Source organism: Artemia franciscana, chromosome 9 (genome assembly GCF_032884065.1).
Source record: "Artemia franciscana chromosome 9, ASM3288406v1, whole genome shotgun sequence".
NCBI lineage: Eukaryota > Metazoa > Arthropoda > Branchiopoda > Anostraca > Artemiidae > Artemia > Artemia franciscana.
Genome location: NC_088871.1, coordinates 44,481,105 through 44,502,866, shown reverse-complemented (window position 1 = coordinate 44,502,866; position 21,762 = coordinate 44,481,105). Strand labels below are relative to the sequence as shown.

Here is a 21,762-nt window from a genome sequence, read left to right as displayed (position 1 = left end):
GGGGCTGGTTAATTTGCAAAAATAGAAAAAATGAAGTATTTTTAACTTATGAGCGGGTGATTGGATCTTAATGAAATTTGATGTTTGGAATGATATTGTGTCTCAGAGCTCTTATTTTAAATCCCGACTGGAGCTGACGACATTGGGGGAGTTGGAGGGGGAAACCAAAAGTCCCGGTTTTGCTACTTTAGGCACTTCTAGGTAAGCTAGGACGATGAAATTTGGCAAGCGTATAGATGTTTAAGTCTTAGATAGATGATTGACATAAACGGAACGGATCCGCTCTCTTTGGGGTAGTTGGGGGGGGGGGGTATTTCTGAAAAATTAAAAAATGAGGTATTTTTAACTTACGAACGGGTGATCGGATCTCAATGAAATTTGATATTTAGAAGGATGTCGTGGCTCAGAGCTCTTATTTTAAACCCGACCGGATCTGGTGACATTGGGGGGGGGAGTTGGTAGGGGGAAACCTAAAACTTGGAAAACACTTAGAGTGGAGGGATCGGGATGAAACTTGGTGGGAAAAAAAACACGAGTCCTAGATACATGATTGACATAACCAGAACGGATCCGCTCTCTTTGGGGTAATTGGGGGGGGGGGTTAATTCTGAAAAATTAGAAAAAATGAGGTATTTTTAACTCACGAACGGGTGATTGGATCTCCATGGAATTTGATATTTAGAAGGATATCGTGTCTCAAAGCTCTTATTTTAAATCCTGACCGGATCTGGTGACATTGGGGGAAGTTTAGGGTGGGGAAACCTAAAATGATGGAAAACGCTTAGATTGGAGGAATTGGGATGAAAATTGGATGGAAAAATAAGCAGAAGTCTTGCATACGTGATTTCCATAATTGGAACGGATCCGCTCAATTGGGGTGGGGGGAAGAATTCTGAAAAATAAGAAAAAAATGTAGTATTTTTAACTTACGAATGAGTGATCGGATCTTCTTGAAACTTCATATTTAGAAGGACCTCGTAACTCAGATATCTTATTTTAAATCTCAACCGGATCAAGCGCAATTGGGGGGGGGCAGTTGGGGGGACCGGAAATCTTAGAAAATACTTAAAGCGGTGAGATCAGGATGAAACTGGATGGGAAGAATAGAAACCTGTCTAAGATACGTGACTAACATAACTGGACCGGATCTTCTCTCTATGGTGGAAATGGGGGGGGGGGTAATTTTGAAAATTGAGGTATTTTTAACTTACGAAAGGGTGACCAGTTCTTAATGAAATTTGATATTTAGAAGGATATTGTGCTTTAAAGTTCCAATTTCAAATTCCGACCAGATCCTGTGACATTCGGGGGAGTTGGAGGGGGAAACAGGAATTCTTGGAAAACATGAAAATTGGGGTATTTTTATCTTACGAATAGATGATCGGATCGTAATGAAATTTGATTTTTAGAAGGAATTCATGTCTCAGAGCTCTTATTTCAAATCCTGACCAGATCTTTTGACATTGGGGGAGTTGGAGGGGGAAACCTTGGAAAAACACTTGGAGTGAAGGAATCGGGATGAAGCTTGGTGGATAGAATAAACAAATGTCCTTGATACATGATTGACAGAATCGTACTGGATTCGCTCTCTTTGGGGGAGTTGGGGGGAGGGGTTCAGTGATTTGGTGAATTCGGTGCTTTTGGACGTGCTAGGGCGATGAAAATTGGTAGGCGTGTCAGGGAGCTGCACAATTTGACTTGATAAAGTCGTTTTCCCATATTCGACCATCTGGGGGGCAAAAGGGAGAGGAAAAATTAGAAAAAATTAGGTATTTATAACTTACGAGTGGGTGATCCGATCTGAATTAATTTTGATATTTAGAAGGACTTTGTGACTCAGAGCTCTTATTTTAAATCTTGACCGGCATTAAGCCTCTTATTTTCCTTTTTAAATCAGTCTATTGATTCATAGAATTTTGTTAGAGCTCATACCATATGATGTCTTGGCTCTTAGCTCTTCTCGCCTCGTCACAAGTGCCATATGAGCTCTTAGCTCTTGTTATGTATAAGTACCATTATGGGTGCGTTCCAGAATGTTTTACAGGAATTTTTCGGGATAGATCTAATATTCATGGTCACAGAACAGAATATTCATGGTCACATGGACTGCTTTTTCAGTTATTTATAGAGGGGCTAAGCTGTGGAATAAGCTTGTTCCAAGTACCAAAGAATTTCCCATTAATCAATTTAAGACCGTGCTGCGTGTGGGGTTTCTTGGTAGGTATACCTTTGAAATAGATTGAGATTGATTGATTTAATATTGGAAATAATTGTTTATTGTTTTCTGTTGTTTTTTTCTTTTTCTTGGCTTCGGGATCATGATATTATGTTGTTTGATTGTGTATGAATTATTTATATAATTGTTTTTTTCTCGGTACACGGTTTCACCTTTCTGCTCATATTAGATTAACTCATTGTTTTTTGTTTTTTTTTCTCTTCTATTTTTTGTTCTTTCTTGTTAGTAACACACCCTCGCAAGCAACGCTTTTGGTGTGCTACCGATTGATTTTGTCTGTGTTATTTCCTTTGGTTAATAAATTAATACTACTACTACTACTACATACTAATAAAAGTTAAACACAGAGTGCAGTAAACTCAACTCTGGCTTTGAAACCCTATACCAGACAGGACTACCAAGACAAAATCATAACATAGCAACTAAAGTCACTCGACTAAACACGATAACGGCGATAATACAGCAAAATCAGTATAAACAAATGACTACATTGACAATTCAACAAAAGAATATATTACAGACATCTCAACCTACCAATAACTTTAACAAGACAGCTAAGCCCTCCAAAGCCATATAAACCTCAGCCAACTTATAAAACCAGCAGGATAAATAAACAAAGCTAAATAGACCCAAGGCCATTTAAAGGGGGGTCACCTGAGCAAGTTTTCCTGGGCGCCGTTGCTGGAAGGGGGAGGGCGCAGCGGCTGGAGGGACGCCTTGGCTGGAGTTTGTGGTGCTTTTTCATTTATGTTTGAGTCGGAAGGGGAGTGCCGTAATTAAATTTTCTCCAGGCAGCACTAACCCTAGGAACAGTCCTGAGACCCGCATAAATTCATGGAAGATGTATATGCTGAAACCAAATTATTTCGATTGAATATGGGAAACAAAGGCAAAATGGTATACACAGTATACACAATGAAAACATCCAGTGCTTAAGCGAAACACCCAGTTCCCAACCAAACTAACCAGCCAGATACAAAAAAAAAAACCTTTATAATATCAATAACGCACAGTCTAACTCCTCAAGAAAAAAAAAAAAAAAACAACTCAAAGCATAAGAAAATAAACCAATCAGACTTAATCAGGTTAAACACCAACAGTCGAATAAACTGAGCAGAGGTATATGATAATCCCAACTAATCACAAAATTAAATCATCACTAGCAACACGATTTAGTTAAAATCTTAACATGACAAGTAAAACCACAACAATTTAAGGGAAAAACTTTTGGAAAAGTCAGGTTGAGTAGCAGATTTTGCTGTAGATGTTATGTTAATTGTTATTATCTAACTGGGTATAGTCAGTGAGACTCTGTCTGTGTGTGTGTGTGTGTGTGTGTGTGTGTGTGTATGTGTGTGTGTGTGTGAATCGGAATAAGAAGTATTTCCAAATGGCAGCTCAACTTTGGTTTAAAGAATGGGAAATGCGGAGAAGACAGCCCCTGTCATTTATCCTTGTTCCCTTTTCATATGGTGTAATGTAGCTCCTTATTTTCTTTTGAAAAAACTTTTTCAAAAAAAGGCATCTTGGGCAAGATTAGCTTAATTTAACCTACTTTCGCTGCTCTTTCTTCGAAGAAAGAAAAAAAGAGAAAAAAATAGAATATTAATTTTGCTCTCACACCAAAGTAGTAATGATAATTTGAAAGATAAGCGCTGAATTGTAAAGATGGAGGAAAAGATAGAAAGTTTTCTACCAAAGTAATTAATTTTTACAATCCTTCATAAAATTGGAAAATAAGCACTGAATTTGGCTGTCCAACCCATAAGGGTAATTTTTTTTCTTTCTTTTATTTTATAAGACAATGCAACGATTCTAACATGCAACAAAAAAAGGACCTTAATTTAAATCTGCCCATTCATTAAACCACAATTAGAATATTACTTAAACTTTCCTTTGATAGTGATCAAGATTTGCTTAAAACATCGAAAATATTCCCATTCTTGAATGCTTTTCATCGATTTTAACAAATTTTCAATCAAATAAAAATGTGAAAAAAATCCGGAAAGTAATTTGGTAAACAAAAAATAAAGCTGAAAATAAGTCAGCAATAATAGAAAAGTTGTCGTCCAATGATAAAATATCAAAATTGTAGGACTACAAAAAATTAAATTACCGGCTGGCAAAGGGAGTATAAATCTTGAGAGAAAAACGCTTTCTTTGGCAGTTGATTTTTTCTATCTCTCATTCCACAAAACTAAGAGAGGATTAATAAGTACAATAATCACTTGGAAAACAATCTTACCCAAGAGCAATTTGTGTATTGATTACTTACCTAGTAGGACTATATGAATCGACGAAATCATCTGTGGCCTTGAAAGGATGAACACTGTCAAAAGGTTTCCAATTATGCCAAAACAAGCCATGCAGGGGGCTAGAATTCCCTTGAACCAAAAATTCAAAGGAAACTCCTCATAGGCTAGGGTTTCGTAGGTTGAGTTCCTGTCACACGGAAGCCTAGATATTAAAAATCTGATGTTCCATCAATAAAATAAAAGAAAGATAAAAGTGAAGCGATATATGAATAAAAGAAATTAAAAATCAAAAAGAAAAAATTGAAAATAAACTCAGATCAGTTAAAAATAAGGCAGCATAAAATAATGAAGGGTCAGGTTTTTTTTAAATTCATGTCTTTTTTTCTTTTCTTTCTAAATTGAAAGGACAAAATTCTGAAGTTTTTCTTAGCAAAATAAAATATTGCTTAAACGTCCCTGATGGATGAATGAACAAGCATCTATTAAAATCTCAAACTTACAATTACTTAGGACACATTACTTGACTCATTCCACAATTCCGACTATTTCTCCTTTAGCTCAATAAGTATTTTTGCCTTTTTAAGATGGATAAATTAAAATAATTTTAATTATTTAATTATTTTAATATTTTTTTTTAATTTTAATAATCGGCGTTGACGATTAAAAAATTAAAATAATTAGTGTCCTTTAAAGGGCTGAAACCAGACGAGAGGCAAATTGGCACCCTTTTTCGCCAGTACAATTTGCAAAACCTCACACCGTATCAGATCAAATATCCAAGAGACTTATTTTAACCATAATAATTCAAAGCTCCCATTATTCAGATCACTCATTAACTCCTATTTACCCCTCCCCTCCCCATAAAAAACAACACTAACTTATCGAATAATCCAGTAATAAGCGACAATTTTTTTCAACTGAAAATAAGGAACAACATTAAAACTTAAAACGAACAGAAATTATTCCGTATATAGGGGGCTGTCCTCTCCTTAACCCTTTGCTCATTACGCTAAAGTCTTTTAGTGCATTAAAAAGGTTGTAACTCAATTTCAGCGGTCCTTCTTTTTCCGCAGTAGCTCTTATACAACCGCTGTAAAAAAATCAACTTTAGCATAAGGAGTAAGGGGTTGAGTATGGAGCAACACCCTCTTATGCGGTATAATTACTGTTGTTTTAAGTTTTAATGTGTTTATTGTCCGATTAGCTTTTAAATCATCCCTTGAAAGATGTGATGTGGGGTACTGGAGCCTTAAATCCCCACTTTCTTGCCATTAAGTTCTATATCTATAATTTAAGATTAAATGGTACCATCCGATTTTTTTAGTTTTTCTGCTTATGCATTAAAATCTTGCATCGTAATTAGAAGTTTGTTTAGAACTGAATTAGAAGTTTGAAATTTGGAAGTTATTGTTGAAATTAGTTTGAATTTAGAGTCTGAAATTATTGGAAGTTGAATTAGTTCTCATTAATATTTTTACTACAGAGTTTTGGGTGGACGAAGATAGGTAATATTGTTGATTTGAATGGAAATTGTGCTTCACTTTTGAACTTCTAAGTCCCCAAGCCATTACAACTTCTTTAATAGGGTTCTGTGATGTGTAAATGCAATGTGTACATATGTTTAACTACATTGGAAAAGAGAAAATATTACCGCTTAAAATCGCTGAAAACAAAGCTCCTAGTAACACTTCTGCTTCCCACCAAAAGAGCTTCTCCTTTCCACTTATATTCTGGCAGACATTTGAATTTAATATCATAAAAAAGAATTGTGACAATAGAAGGGACAGTATCCCCCCCCCCAAACCTCCTAGCATCAATAATAACGGTGTAAAACAAGAATATTCCTGGAAATCAAGAGGGATTAGATATCAGTTTTTGCTCATGGAGAAGTAGACAGTTTGGGTACCAACATGGACTCTTTTAGGTTTCTGGCATCCCCTCTACCTACCTATTAACCATCCACCCCTCCTTCATAATATCTGATTCGTGATTACACATCATCTTAGATAATTTCCTCAAAAATAAAGGGAATAAACATGTTTGAGCTGAGAATTTAGCTAAACTTCCTTATAAACCATATCTGTTTTATGGAATACTTGACTTTTCAGGAACGAATATGCGATCGTGCAGTATTAGTTTCTCTACAACCAGGAAGCTCGATTTATAGTTTTTTTTCAATCGATCTAATATCTCAGAATTTTCAATCGATATTAACTTGGTCCTCCATCGGACAAAATCATAGTAAGGTAGCATAAATGGCAGAGAATGCCACTTTTCCATGGCATAATCTTTTTTTATCAAACAGTTCGTGGTAACGAACTGTAGTAAGGAGCGACCCGGCTCAATAGAAAACGAAACTTTAAAAGTCGGAATTTTGATGCTATAAGATACACCAAAAAAATCGGATTTTCATGCTGATTTTAATTATACAAGTTTCATCACATTTAGTCTTTGTCATCAAAAGTAACGAGCCTGAGAAAATTTACCTTATTTTAGAAAATAGGGGGAAACATCCCCTAAAAGTCATATCATCTTAACGAAAATCACACCATCGCATTCAGCGTATCAGAGAGCTCTATAGCAAAAATTTCAAGTTACTATCTACAAAAATGTGAAATTTCGTATTGTTTGCCAGAAGAAAGATCACGGGTGGGTGTTTATTTGTTTGTTTGTTTTTTTCCTTTTTTTCTTTTTCCCAGGGGTCATCGTATTGACCAAGTGGTCCTAGAATGTTGCAAGAGGGCTCATTCTAATGTAAATGTTCTAGTGCCCTTTTTAAGTGACAAAAAAAATTGGAGGGCACCTAGGCCGCCTCACACGCTCATTTTTTCCCAAAGTCAACGGATCAAAATTTTGAGATATCCATTTTGTTCAGCATAGTCGAAAACCGTAATAACTATGTCTTTGGGGATGACTTACTCCCCACAGTCCCTGGGGGAGGGGCTGCAAGTTCCAAACTTTGACCAATGTTTACATACAATAATCGTTATTGGGAAGTGTACAGATGTTTTCAGGGGGATTCTTTCAGTTTGGGGGGTTGGGTTGAGGGGAGGGGGCTATGTGGGAGGATCTTAGCTTGGAGGAATATGTCATGAGGGAATAGAAACTCAATGAAAAGGGCGCAGGATTTTCTAGTATTACTATAAAAAAAATGAAAAAATAAACATGAAAGTTTTTTCAATTGAAAGTAAGGAGTAGCATTGAAATTTAAAACGAACAGAGATTATTAAGCATATGAAGGGTCTTAAAAATACTTTAGTATAAAGAGCGAGGTATTTAGTAGGAGATAAATACATCGCTCTTTATGCTAAAGTATTTTTAGTAATTTCAACTACTTTTTCTACGGCCTTCCTGATTCAGGGATCATTCTTAAGGAATTGGGACAAAACTTAAGATTTAGTATAAAGAGCGAGGTATTAACGAGGGGACAAATCCCCTCATATACATAACAAAAATATAAGAATATAAAAGTTTGTTACGTAAGTTAATTCTTACATTACGTATATTTTTTACTAATAAAAATGTTCGTTAAAAATTAGAAGTTCTAGTTACCTTTTAAGTAACCGAAAAACTGGAGGGCAACTACGCCTCCTTCCCCACCCCTTATTTCTCAAAATCGTCTGATCAAAATTAAGAGAAAGCCATTTAGCCAAAAAAAAGAATTTGTATTCAAATTTCATTTTAATAATTTATGCGCGGAGAGCCAAAATCAAACATGCATTAATTCAAAAACGTTCAGAAATTAAATAAAAAAAGTAGTTTTTTAACTGAAAGTAAGGAGGGACATTAAAACTTAAAACGAACAGAAATTGCTCCCTATATGAAATGGGTTTTTCCCTCCGCAATCCCTCGCTCTTTAAGCTAAAGTTTTTTACTCTTTGCTACAATTCTAATTTTTAAAACAATTAAAAACTTTATCGTAAAGAGTGATGCGTTTAGGAGGGGAAAACCCATTTCATATAGGGAGTAATTTCTGTTCGTTTTAAGTTTTAATGTCGCTCCTTACTTTCAGTTAAAAAAACTAGTTTTTTTTATTTAATCACTATAAACGGTACTAGAACTTTGGATTGTCATTTAAATGAGCTCTATTCTGATCTTTTAGTACAGTTGAACTGATGCGATTACTCTTAGGGGAGATCAAAAATAAAGCCCCGGAATAAGGAGTGACCCAGCTCAATGGTTAACAAAACTCCAAAAAATGGAATTTTTATACTAATACATACATCAAAAGAGTTGGGTTTTTATGGTGATTTTAAATATATGAGTTTCATCAAATTTAGTCCTACCCATCAAAAGTTGCGGCCCCGGAACCGTGAAGTGGGTCCTACTTTAATAAGAAATTATAATTATTCGTACCAAGTTATGTTGCAATAGAAATTGCAATGGAAAATGTGAAAAATGTAGGGTACATGATGTGCTCTGTTTTATATTGCTCATATTGAAATTCTGGTCATTTCTTTTTAATTAGTAACGTCCTTAACTTGTAAATGCTAGCTTTGAATAGAACACAACACCATACATTAAACCTATTCTTACCGAGTCACTGATTTATGAAGCTGGAGGTAGAAGAAGTTTCGCTTTGGGGGCCTGTTTCTACATCCTTCACACGAAAGAACCCTTCCGTACGAACTGCATGGACTTGAGTTATTTTCAGACATGTATAATGCAATATTACCATCATAATCTAATTTATTAAACTGCAACTATTTATTAGTTGCATTAGTTAGTAAAATTATTAGATAATCATGCTAGATTTTTATGGAGGACAACAGATAGGGGAAAGCCCTATAGATAGGTAGAGTAGCTCCATAGGAGGCTTAGACCAAGTAGGACTTTGTCCCAGTGGGGCCCATAATAGAAACTGGGGAACCCTCCCCTGGGGGTCATAATTTCAGGTGGAGGAGGAAGAAGGCCCCTCAAATGTACACTCAGCAGGGCCAACTGCCGTGTTCACGCGTCAGATGAGTTACAAACCTTCTCCCAGTAATGGGTTAAATTGCATGGTGAAGCAGAACACCATCGTGGGAGGATCCTCTATAGGAGGACAACTGCGGCAGGGCGTAAGATCCAGATTTATGGACAACGGCCTCTGTAAAGGGCTGCCTCGACCCTTTCGGGGTACCTGCAAGACTGGGAAACTTGCGGTCAATTTTTCCCACTTGAGGAGTGGCGCCCCTCGAGGAAATTATAGCCTAGTAAACAACACAGCACTCGTACAGGTTCTGATTATTGGATAATTTTCTGGGCTTGGTTTGTTTTGATGGGCGTTTTCGGGCTGAAAAACCTCTTCCTAGCTAATTTATCTACTATGGGCTGCCTCCCCGTAGTAGCATAATATTTGTAGGCATGAATATATAATGAGTCGGAGGTAATAGGCTTGGGACTGTCTGTGCAGGATTTCGACTCTTGTTGATAGAAGAGCATCGCCAAGTGCTGAAAACCATGTTGTGACCAAGATGGGCCCAGGATTGCACAAAGCCTCCAACTTACTGGAGGTCCCAGGGACTTCTTGCTGTCCGGTTCTAAGCCGGCTTAAGCGCTTCGGTGTAGACTTGAGAAGATATGTTGGTCCCCATCCTGCACTGGTATCCGGGATCACTGCTTTTCTTGAGGCCAAAATAATTTCAAAGATTTAAAGAACATGAAAATTGGAACTTGGAATGTTACGACGTAAAAAATGACTATCGCATCGACATTTTGACTGACGAATTCAGACGGTTTGAACTGGATTTATTAGGAGTTTCAGAAACTCATATCCCAGGGGTAGGAAGCATGAAATTAGGTGACATAGAATTTGTTTACTCAGGAAGGAAGGATGGGGTACATAGACAGGGAGTAGGGCTCATGATGAATAAGGAAGCTGCTAAGTCTTGTTTAGGCTGGGAAGGTATTAATAATAGAATACTAATTGCTCATTTTATGACTAAAAAGTTTAGGGTATCAGTTATAGTAGTATATGCCCCCATTGAACCAACTGATGGAGATACTAGTGACTCAGATGAATTTTACTTACAGTTACAGGAGCAAATAGACAGGGTACCAGGTAGAAATATGGTGTTTTTGCTAGGAGATTTTAATGCCCAGGTTGGTAGAAATAGGGATAGATGGTATCCTAGCCTAGGTAATTTTGGTGTAGGAAAAGAAAACAGTAATGGCTATAGGCTTTTGCAATTTTGTAGGTATAACAACCTAGTTATAACCAATACGGTGTTTGGTCACAAAATGGCCCATAAGTTGACATGGTATTCACGTGATGGTAAGACAGCAAACCTTATTGATTATGTAATTGTAAACAGAAGACTAGCAGGATCAATACAAGATACTAGGGTGTATAGGAGTGCCGTTATTGATGTTAAAAGTAAAGATCACCATCTAGTAGTGTCTAAGGTTAATTTAAAACTGAAATTTCGGAAGAGTAACTCCCTCCCGGAAAGTTATGATGTTGGTAGACTTCAGGATGAAAATTTGAGAAAAAAATTCCAGGAACAGTTGAGTACTAAACTTGAGGGTTTAAAATTTGACAATGTGGAAGATGGATGGAATAATTTCAGAAAAACAATTTGTGAAGTTGCTGATGGTGTCCTAGGGAAGAGTGCTAAGACAGCAACTAGGAATATTAGTGAAAAAGCTTTAGGTTTAATAGAGAGTAGAAGGGGTTTGTATAAGAATTATCTGAGCGATAGGTCGTATGAAAACAAAAGGAATGTAAAGAAAGTGGAGAAAGCATTAAAATATGAACTAAGGAGATGTGAAATGGAGGCGATGGATAAAATTGCTGAGGATCTGGAAGATGCGGCTAGACGGCATAATAGTAAAATATTATACTGGCATGTTAATAAATTGAAAGGGAGTAGCCGATCCGGACTAGTCCCAGTTAAAGATAGAAATGGGGCCACAATTAGTGATAAGGAAAAAGTTAAAGAAAGATGGGTGGAACATTTTGAGAATGTGCTAAACCGAGATACAGTTGCAGGAAAAGATATAGATGAAAATGAAAAAGTTTGTGATACCTTGGATGTGAAGGAAGATTTGTTTAGTGAGGAAGAATTAGCGACAGTACTAGAAGGATTAAAAAATAATAAGGCCCCAGGTGCTGATAGTATGATTAATGAGTTCCTTTAATATGGTGGCTCTGAGGTTAGGAATAAGCTACTGAAGATTATGAACATGATTTTTGAAAAAGGGGAAGTACCCAATGATTTTAGGAAAACCTTAATTAAACCACTGTATAAGAAAGGTGACAAGAGTGAATGTCGGAATTATCGAGGCATTAGTCTGGTCTCGGTAGGTAGCAAATTACTGAGTAATATGATACTTTTTAGACTGAGACATGCTGTAGACAAAGTTTTAAGGGAAGAACAATGCGGTTTTAGAAAAGGTAGAGGATGTGTCGACCATGTTTTTACTCTTAGGTTAATAATTGAGAAGTCCCTTCGTTGTCAAACACCTTTGGTCCTTAGTTTTATCGATTATGAGCAAGCTTTCGATTCTGTTGATAGAACAGCGTTAACAAAGGTCTTATCGTTATATGGTATACCAGAAAAATACATTAAAGTGATTTGCGCTATGTACGAGAATAATACTGCTGCGGTTAAGGTAGGAAATGAGGTTAGCAACTGGTTTTGTATTAAATCAGGAGTTAAGCAGGGTTGTGTTCTATCCCCCTTTATATGGATCATTTTGATGGACTTCGTCTTAAGGAGCACAGGAAAGGCAATTGGAGACCATGGAATCAAATGGGGAGGAAGAACGCTCCTGGACTTAGATTATGCTGATGATTTAAGCATATTAGATGAAAGTGTGAGCAAAATGAATGAATTTTTAGAGGTTTTACGAGTTCAGGGTGCTAAAATAGGCTTGAAAATTAATGTTAAGAAGACTAAGTCACTAAGGTTAGGAATAAGTGAAGATGAACAGGTGACCTTAGGTAACGAAAAGATTGATCAGGTTGGGAGCTTCAGTTACCTTGGTAGTATTATTAGTAAAGATGGTGGGAGCAGTGAAGATGTTAAAAGTAGAATAGCTAAAGCTCAGGGTGTTTTTTCACAGTTAAAAAAAGTTTGGAAGAATAGAAAGATAAGCCTACAAACCAAGATTAGAATATTGGAAGCTACAGTGATGACAGTGGTCAAATATGGCTCTGAAGCATGGACACTCCGAAAAGCAGATGAAAATTTACTAGATATTTTCCAGAGAAATTGCCTACGGATTGTTCTGGGTACCCGGCTGACTGACCGTATTTCAAACAGTAGGTTGTACGAAAAGTGTGGTTCAATCCCGCTTTCTGGGGCTATAATGAAAGAAAGGTTGAGATGGCTAGGCCACGTTCTACGGATGAAGGATGACAGATTACCGAAGATTGTCCTTTTTGGCCAACCGTCTGGGGCTACACGGAAAGCAGGTCGTCCTTGTCTGGGTTGGGAGGATGTCATAAATAAGGATTTAAAGGAAATGGGAACTTCCTGGGAGGGTGTAAAGAGGGAGGCTTTAAATAGATTAGGTTGGAGGAGGAGCGTGCGTAGCTGTGTTGGCCTCAGGCGGCTTGGTGCTGCAGTGAGTTGTTAGTAGTAGTAGTAGTAGTATATTTTCTTACTAATGAAAACGTTCATAAGAAATTATAAGTTCTAGTTGCCTCTTTAAGCAATTAAAAAATTAGAGGGCAACTAGGCCTCCTCCCCCACTCCTTTTTTCTCAAAATCTTCCGATTCAAACTATGAAAAAGCCTATCAAGAACCTTATTGTAGAAGTTTCAACCTCCTATCTACAAAAATGTGGAATTTTGCATTTTTTGCCAGAAGACAAATCACGGATGCGTGTTTATTTGTTTTTTTGTTGTTTTTTTTTCTCAGGGGTGATCGTATCGACCCAGTGGTCCTATAATTTCGCGAGAGGGCTCATTCTAACGGAAATTAAAAGTTCTAGTGCCCTTTTTAAGTGACCAAAAAAATTGGAGGGCACCTAGGCCCCCTCCCACGCTCTTTTTTCCCCAAAGTCACCGGACCAAAATTCTGAGATAGCCATTTTATTCACCATAGTTGGAAAACCTAATAACTATGTCTTTGGGGACGACTTATTCCCCTGCAGTCCCCATGGGAGGGGTTGCAAGCTACAAACTCTGACCTGTGTTTACATATAGTAATGGTTACTGGGAAATGTATGGACGTTTTCAGGGGGATTTTTTGGGTTTGGGAGGGAGAGTTTAGGTGCAGGGGGGGGGGGGGGTTACGTGTGAGGATCTTTCCATGGAAAAATTTCTCTTGGGGGAAGAGACTTTCAATGAAGGGGGCGCAGGATTTTTTAGCATTATTTAAAAAAACTATGAAAAAATAAATATGAATTTTTTTTCTACTGAAAGTGAAGAGCAGCATTAAAACTTAAAACGAGCAGAAGTTATTGAGCATATGAGAGGTTTACCTCCTCGTAATACCTCGCTCTTTATGCAAAAGTATTTTTAGTATTTTCAACTATTTATTCTACAGCCTTTGTGATTCAAGGGTCATCCTTAAGGAATTGGGACATAATTTAAGCTTTAATGTAAAGAGCGAGGTATTGACGAGGGATGAACTCCCTCATATACGCAATAAAAACATACGAATATAGAAGTTCGTTACGTAAATTATTTCGTAAATTACGTATAGATTTTTTTGTAATGAAAATGTTTATTTAATTAATTTAAGCTTTAATGTAAAGAGCGAGGTATCGACGAGGGATGAACTCCCTCATATACGCAATAAAAACATACGAATATAGAAGTTTGTTACGTAAATTAATTCGTAAATTATACGTATAGATTTTTTAGTAATGAAAATGTTCTAAAAAAAATTAAAAGTTTTAGTTGCCTTTTTAAGTAATCAAAAAATTGGAGGGCAACTAGGCTTCTTCCCTCTCCCCTTTTTTTCTCAAAATCTTAGGATTAAAACTATGAGAAAGCCATTCAGCCAAAAAAAAATTAATATGCAAATTTCGTTTTAATTATTTACGTGCGGAGAGCCAAGATCAAAACATGCATTAATTAAAAAACGTCCAGACATTAAATAAAAAAAACAAGTTTTTTTAAATGAAAGTAAGGAGCGACATTAAAACTTAAAACGAACAGAAATTACTGCATATATGAAAGGGGCTTTTCCTCCTCAACGCCTCGCTCTTTACGCTAAAGTTTTTTACTGTTTTAAGAAGTAGAGTTAAGAGAAAGAGTCAAACTTTAGCGTAAAGAGCGAGGCGTTGAGGAGGAAAAGCCCCTTTTATATACGGAGTAATTTCTGTTCGTCTTAAGTTTTAATGTCGCTCCTTACTTTCATTTAAAAAAAAACTTGTTTTTTTATTTAATTTAAGGTAGGAAATGAGGTTAGTACCTTTTTTAGCTGCTGATTTCATATTAAATTACAAGATATGCATGGTTATGTTCTATTCCCATTGATATGAATCGTTTTGATTGATTTCGTCTAAGGAGCACAGGAAAGGCAGTGGAAGAACACGGTGGCAAATGGGGAAAACAAACTTACCAGGACTTAGATTAAGCTGATGATTTAAGCATCCTAGGTGAAATTTTGAACAAAATTAATTATTTCAGGAGTGATCGTACTAATCCAGAACTCATAGAATTTTGGGAGGAGGGCTCATTAGAAATTAGATTGCAATTTTCAGGGCCTATTTTAAGTGGCAAAAGATAGTCTTAAGATTAAGTTCAATTTTTGACAAAAACTAGGTCTCATACGCGAGATGGTAAAACACACGTAACTTTTGCCAAATTATGATATAAGACACGTAAAAAAGTTGCTTTATTTGATCGAGCAGCTTGGGTAAGAGTTATAGCACTAAAATAAGATTCAATTTCTGACACATTTTTTAGCATCACAGCCATTGTTGACAACATTGTTCGTTCTTTACTAGACCCCAGCTAAGAAAAAGTCGAAGGCCTTTTTCTAATTGTGATATTTCTAAAAAGGAACAAGCAAATTTTTATAAATTATACAAAATCTTTTCATGCTCACAGCAAGAACAACCATATAATGAAGTTCTTAAAAAAGCTGAAGGCTCTTTCTTATGCATTAAAATAAAGATTCCAAGGTTATATTATCCTCAGCATCTTCGAGTTCTTCATAAAATTCAATTATTTATGGACAATTTAAAATATGAAATATATAGTCATTTTTGAACAATGAAGGACATTAAGAAAATTTTAGATTAGTAGCTAACGTCATCTGCGGAAATTTGTGTTTTTTTATACTTTACGCAAATTTGTGGATATTGTCAACACAATTTATGAATCCGTTACTTTTGCTTCTTGGACTAAAACATTCTGTTTACTTTTTTTTACATTTTTATAACTTGTTGGAGCTATTATTTTCTGTTAGGATAATTTAAAGTTTAAAAATTAATTTTAAACTGTCAATTTAAGGATATTTTTAAATATGTTTTTTATTTATTGAAATAAAGCTGCAGCAGATGAACTGTCCGTAGGTTTATAGGCTGGTGAACTCTTATCAAATAGTTCGTGGTAACAAACTGTAGGTACGGATCGATGCGGCTCAATAGTAACCAAATTGTAGGAGACAGAGTCGTGATAATATTAGAAATATCAAAATAATCAAATTCTCATGGTTTTCAAAATACATAAAATTTGTGAAGTTTATTTTTTTTTAATCAGAAGTCACGAGCCTGAGAAAATTAGCCGAATTTTTGACAAAGGGGGAAAACACCCAAAGAAATCAAGTAATCTTAATAAAAATCACACTAGATTCAGAATATCAGAGAACCTTCATGTAGAGGTTTCAATCTCCTACATACAAAAATATGAAATTTTAAATTTTTGCCAGAAGCAAGATGACGGATGCGTGTTTATTTTTTGTTGTTTTTTTTCCCAGGAGTGATTGTATCGAACCAGTGATCCTAGAATATTACAAGAGGGCACATTCGAACGGAAATTAAAATTTCAAGTGCCATTTCTAAGTGGCCAAAAATATTCGAGGGAAGCTACCCCTCCTTCCACTCCACCTGTTTTTATCCAAAATTGTCCAATTAAAATTTTGAGATAGCCATTTTCTTCAACATGTTCAAAAGACCTAATAAATATGTCTTTTAGGATGACCTAACCCTCCAAAGCTCCCGGGCAGGGCTCCAAGCTATGAAATGCCTATTCCTTAGCATTGGTTATTCCGAAGTATAAAATGATTTTTGAATTAGTAACAAGCTTATTATTCTGATTAAACGGTCCTTGTGTATAAGGATTTATTCTTAAATAATTGGAACAAAAATTCAAACTTTAACGTAAAGAGCGAGGTACTAGGAGATGGCACCCCTTCATATACGTAATAATATCTGTTAGTTTTAATATTGCTCCGTACTTTTTTTTGCAATCAACTTTTACTATTAAGAGTAACGGAAATAACAGTTACCACTCCTGAATCATCTTCAAATATTATTCTTCCTTATTTGATAGTTCTTCCAAAATAATTATCGGATACTGTGAGCCGGAGTTCGTTCTTCACTAGAGAAGGACGAACTGAAAAATATATTTAATGCCCTATTTTAACAACTAACTCATGTTTACATCCTTAGTTCAGGTACCTAAGTTAGACAAATATCCTTTTGAAAGGTTTATTGTAAATATTTTTAAAATTTGAAAATACACAAAGATTAATTTTTTCAAATAGAATTCGCAAATATAAGTAAAAAGAAAAATCGCCACTTGAAATAAACACAAATTATTATTTCGCAGATAATGCACCGTCTACCTATAAAACTGATTCGAATAAACTGGCATTTGATATTCTCTAAATTGCAGAATTCTGTAAAGCTAGCGCTTCACCGATCTGTTTTGTTTTGTGGCATTGACTTTCTGTTTTCAGTAAAGTATCAGTTTTATAGAATTTTACAAACATAGGTAAATGTCAAGAGTCAGTCTCTACATATGAAGGGGCTGCACCCTCTACAAACCCCTTCTCTTTGCGCTTAAGTTTAACTTTTTCCTCCTACATTTTAAGAACGGCCACTAAAACACAAGTAAATTGCCCAAAACCACTCCATATAACTCAAAAATACTTTCAGCATAGCACAAAACACTTCACGTTAATGAGTGAGGGTTTGAAAATGGGGATATTAGCCTTCCTCATTTAGGGAATGATCTCTGTCATATTTAAGTTTTAATGTCATTCTCCATTATCATTTGCGAAAACAAAACTTCTTTTTATTTATCACAATGGTAGGCTTTATAAAGTTTCGTTAGATTCATGTTTTTTCTTTACTATTTGTTTCTGTTTATAGCTCATTTCATTGTTAAGTTTCATTAAAACCTCTTTCTGTTGATTCTTTCTTAGCAATATTTTTCTGTTTGTTGTTCTTTTTAATGACTATTCTTCAAATTTTAGCTCTTTTTCACTGGTTGTTATTTATGGTTCTTCATTGGTTCTGTTTCAAGTTTAAGGTAAATATAGTAAAATTAGCAGCTAAAAAAAAGATTAAACAAAACACGTTGTTGTTTATCGAAAACAGTTTTTATTTGTCATCGCTTCTGTTATTACTAGTTCTTCAAAAGCTTTACAAATTTAAGGAAACATTACAAGTCACTTTGTTAAGTGAATTTATCTTAGTATTGAAATCCTAATAATGAAATCTTTCGATCAATCTTAAAAGTGAAATTTTATTACAAAAGAAAGAAAATTATAGGAACTTCAGAGAAGATTCTGAAACCCTTCGAAAATACTTTTACCTTGACCGTTAGCAATTATCTCCTCTTGTTTGTCCCTGATTTAACACACCCATAGATTCCAAGGATAAAAATATCAATTGATTTGATAGTGAGAAGATAAAACACCTTTAGATCTTTTTTAGACTTTATTTTCTAGCTCGTGGATTAAGACCTCTAGTTGTAGCATGTAATTATCAATTTAGATTGTTTTTTTTTTCTGCTCAATTCTGTTTTTCTTTTTTCCTATAAATCTTTTGTCAAATGATTAGATGTCTCCTAAGTTGTTGGAGTCCAGGAAGCAAAGATGATGAAAATACATGCTTTCTTATTATAAACTCAAAATATTTTGTAATAATCACAGCTTGGATATACAATACAGTTATGAAAACTCGATTTATTTTCGGGACACAGTACGCGGTAGCGATACTAGCGGCTGGAGACAGGAAACTGGCAGTCTGAATCTAAAAGATCGGAGCAATTGGACAAACAAAATAAAATTGTGTTCCCGCCAGTGGTGTTGTAGTACGATCTAGGAGGCGCTAAGTTCAGAGCTCTGTACCAAAAGCTTTTCATGGGGCAAGATAGGAGTTTTCGTAACTGAATTGTATATCTAAGCTGAGGTAATAAAGCAAAAAAATAGCAAAAGCAATGATCTAAATTTATGAAGAAAGTTAGGGAGTTTTTCAACGGAAGTTAAGAGAAAAGATAAAACTGAAAACGAATAAAAATTACTGATTTGCAGTTTATACAACATATATCTGCAATATTGATATGCATAGTCTGTTTTGTAATACTTCCCTAAATTTGTATAATCCTGAAAAACTACCGCTTTACTGAAAACAGAAATTAACGCAATAAAACACGATTAGGAGCAGAAAATAACTACCCTGCAGAAAACAAAAGAACAATTTATGACGTTCTTAACCGTCTTTCCTGGTCATGAGATAAGTAAATTTTAGTATACAATTTTTAGTTCTCTCGTAACTTCAAGTAACATCTAGTTTTTCAGAATTCAGAAAATTTAGGAAAATATTACGAGTCAGTTTATTTGTACTAATATTGTAGAAATATATCATATAAGCTGCAAAGCAGTAATTCTTGTTCTTTTTAAATTTTATCTTTGCTCTTTACTTCCGTCAGAAAAACTTAGATTTTGTAGTGAATTTGCATTTAGTTCATTAATTACAATCTACTTTATAAATTAATAGTTAGGGATACCAAAATAACATTTTTATATCTATTTATTAATGAAGTCTTAAGTCAAGGCCCCTCCCCCGAAGAGATTTGTGCGAAGGAAAGCTACAAGTGTGAGAAATTTGACAGGGTTCTAAAGTTTTTGAAAAATATGTTTGCCACAACAGGTTTTTTTGTCAAGTACAACAATTCCTAACGTTGAACGAGACAGTCCCTTACTAGAAAGAGCAGAGATTATACCTAGTAAAAGAAAAAAACTTTTTAACTGCTGACTTACCCTGTTTCAGTGTTAATCATGACTTACATCCAACCCTTTTATATTCTTTAACTAATCAGCCAACCTTTGAAATCCCAAGAAATCTGAACATTCAAGGGAATTCTTTGATCCCAACCTGCGCAGGAAGTAGAGTTCCTTATTATCCAATCAAGCAGTAGATTTGGAGTTCGCTCTCTGAAAAGTTGCTGTTCAACTGAATACTTTTTGTATTTTTAAATTTAAAGTCTTTTTTATTATAAACCTGCAAATATTGTTTTTGGACTAATTTTTCTCTGAATTCCAAAGCAGGTGTGCTGAAGACACTTATATTTTTATTATCTAATAAATTTGTTAATTCGTTTTCTTCCTTTTTAATAGAGGGTTACTGGACGCTCGGATTCCTTCCGGTAAAATAGTCATCAACAACTTTGAAATCACACTCAAACTATTTCGATATAGGTCTTAAGAATAGAGTGACATTTGCAAAAGTGAGGTAACTTTTGCTTTACTGAGATAGATTTGTATTGGATTTTACATGTCATAACGTCAAGAAAAAAAGAAACAAATTCACGATTAAACAGTTTGTGGTAACGAACTGTAAGTAAGTAGCGATGCGGCTCAATAGTAACCGAAACTCTAAAAAACCGAATTTGATATCAATAGATACATCAAAAGAATCGGCTTATTATGTTGATTCAAGCGAGATTTATCAAATTAGTGGCACTCATGTGAAAGCCACGAGTCTGAATAAGATTGCCTGATTTTAAAAAAGGTGAGAGACACAACCTAAAAGTCAAGAAGTGGTGAAAATCACACCATCAGATTCAGCGTATCAGAGAAAACTGCTGAAGAAGGTTCAAGCTTCTATATACAAAAACGTGGAATTTTGCATTTTTTTTTCAAAGGAAATATCACGGATTCATGTTTATTTGTTTTTTGTTTTTTTTTCTCGGAGATGATTGCACCGGATTAATGATCCTAGAAGACAAGGGAGAGTATACATTTCATGGGAAATTAGAAGTTCTGGTGCCTTCTCTAAGTGAACAAAATGATTGCACGGCAACTAGCCTCCTCCCACGCCCCTTTTATCCCTAAAGTTGTCTGATCAAAATTTCGTGATAGTCATTTTGTTGAGAATAATTGAAATATAAAATAACTATGCCCTTGGGGTAACATGACCCCCCAAAGCCCTTGGGGAAAGGTCTGTAAGTTATGGAATGTGCCTATTGTTTGCGGTTAGCATTTTCTCTTAGAAAGTATACAGACATTTTTCAGAGGGGAAGGAGAGAATTTCAGGGAAGAACTTCGCGGGGGAGACTTAACACTGAGGGGGTTTGACAGAATTCCTTTACGAAATTATTTTTATTTGTCTTTCTTTCTCTTTGTCAGCTCAATTGTGTATGTGAAGATATTCCGAGTGAATTGTCTGGGAGGGAGAGATTTTAAACGGGTTTGGATTTCTGGGGAAAAATTTCGTGGAAGGGAGGCTTCCAGAGTCATAGGAAAAATAATTAGAAATTGAAGTATTTTTCAAATGAAATTTAAAGATAATTCTTCATGCTGAATCATATGCATCATATGCTGAATCATATATTTACCGACAATATTTGAAAAACAATCAAAAATCAAATTATAAAAAAAAAACAGTTTTTTTTCAAATGAAAGTAAGCAGCCACATTAAAATCAAAACGAACAGAAATTATGCCATATATGAAGGAGTTGCCCTCCTTCTCATTGCCTTCCTCTTGCGCTAAAGTTTGACTGTTTGCCCCAATTTTTTTTAGAACGACCCTTGAAACACAAGGTCAGTTATATTAGAATTTTTTACTCAAAATAAACTATAATATTGAAAATGTACAAAATCCTTTTCTAATACATATTTTAAATTCTTCTTCTTTTCTTTCTTTTATCCAGCGGTATTTGGTTCTCCTTTCCTCGTTTCCTCCTCTTTTTTGTTTTCTCGATGATGGGCTGGTGATGTTTCATATAATGGATAGAATCAAACCAGTTATTGTTTTCTTTTCGTAGTCCTGAAAATCAAACAGTTCGTGGTAACGAACTGTAGTAAGGTAACGAATGTAACGACAGGAATGGTAACGAACTGCAGTACCCGGCTCAATAGTAACCGAGAACC

General features: G+C 35.3%; 2 protein-coding genes across 3 annotated transcripts in view; one reads left to right on the top strand and one right to left on the bottom strand.

Moving 5' to 3' along the window:
• LOC136031461 (FMRFamide receptor-like) overlaps positions 1 to 19,913 on the bottom strand; it is a 68,051-nt gene extending 48,138 nt beyond the window's left edge. For both annotated transcript variants that reach the window (XM_065711076.1, XM_065711077.1), the window contains exons 1-2: positions 19,650 to 19,913; positions 4,512 to 4,693 (exon numbers count right to left, since the gene is read on the bottom strand). In XM_065711076.1, coding sequence (XP_065567148.1) covers positions 4,512 to 4,693; positions 19,650 to 19,669 — 202 coding nt within the window. In that variant the 5' untranslated portion in view covers positions 19,670 to 19,913. The remainder of the gene's footprint in view (positions 1 to 4,511; positions 4,694 to 19,649) is intronic.
• The window catches only part of LOC136031460 (prolyl endopeptidase-like), a gene marked incomplete in the record, with an annotated part of 140,705 nt that overhangs the window by 6,158 nt on the left and 112,785 nt on the right, over positions 1 to 21,762 (top strand).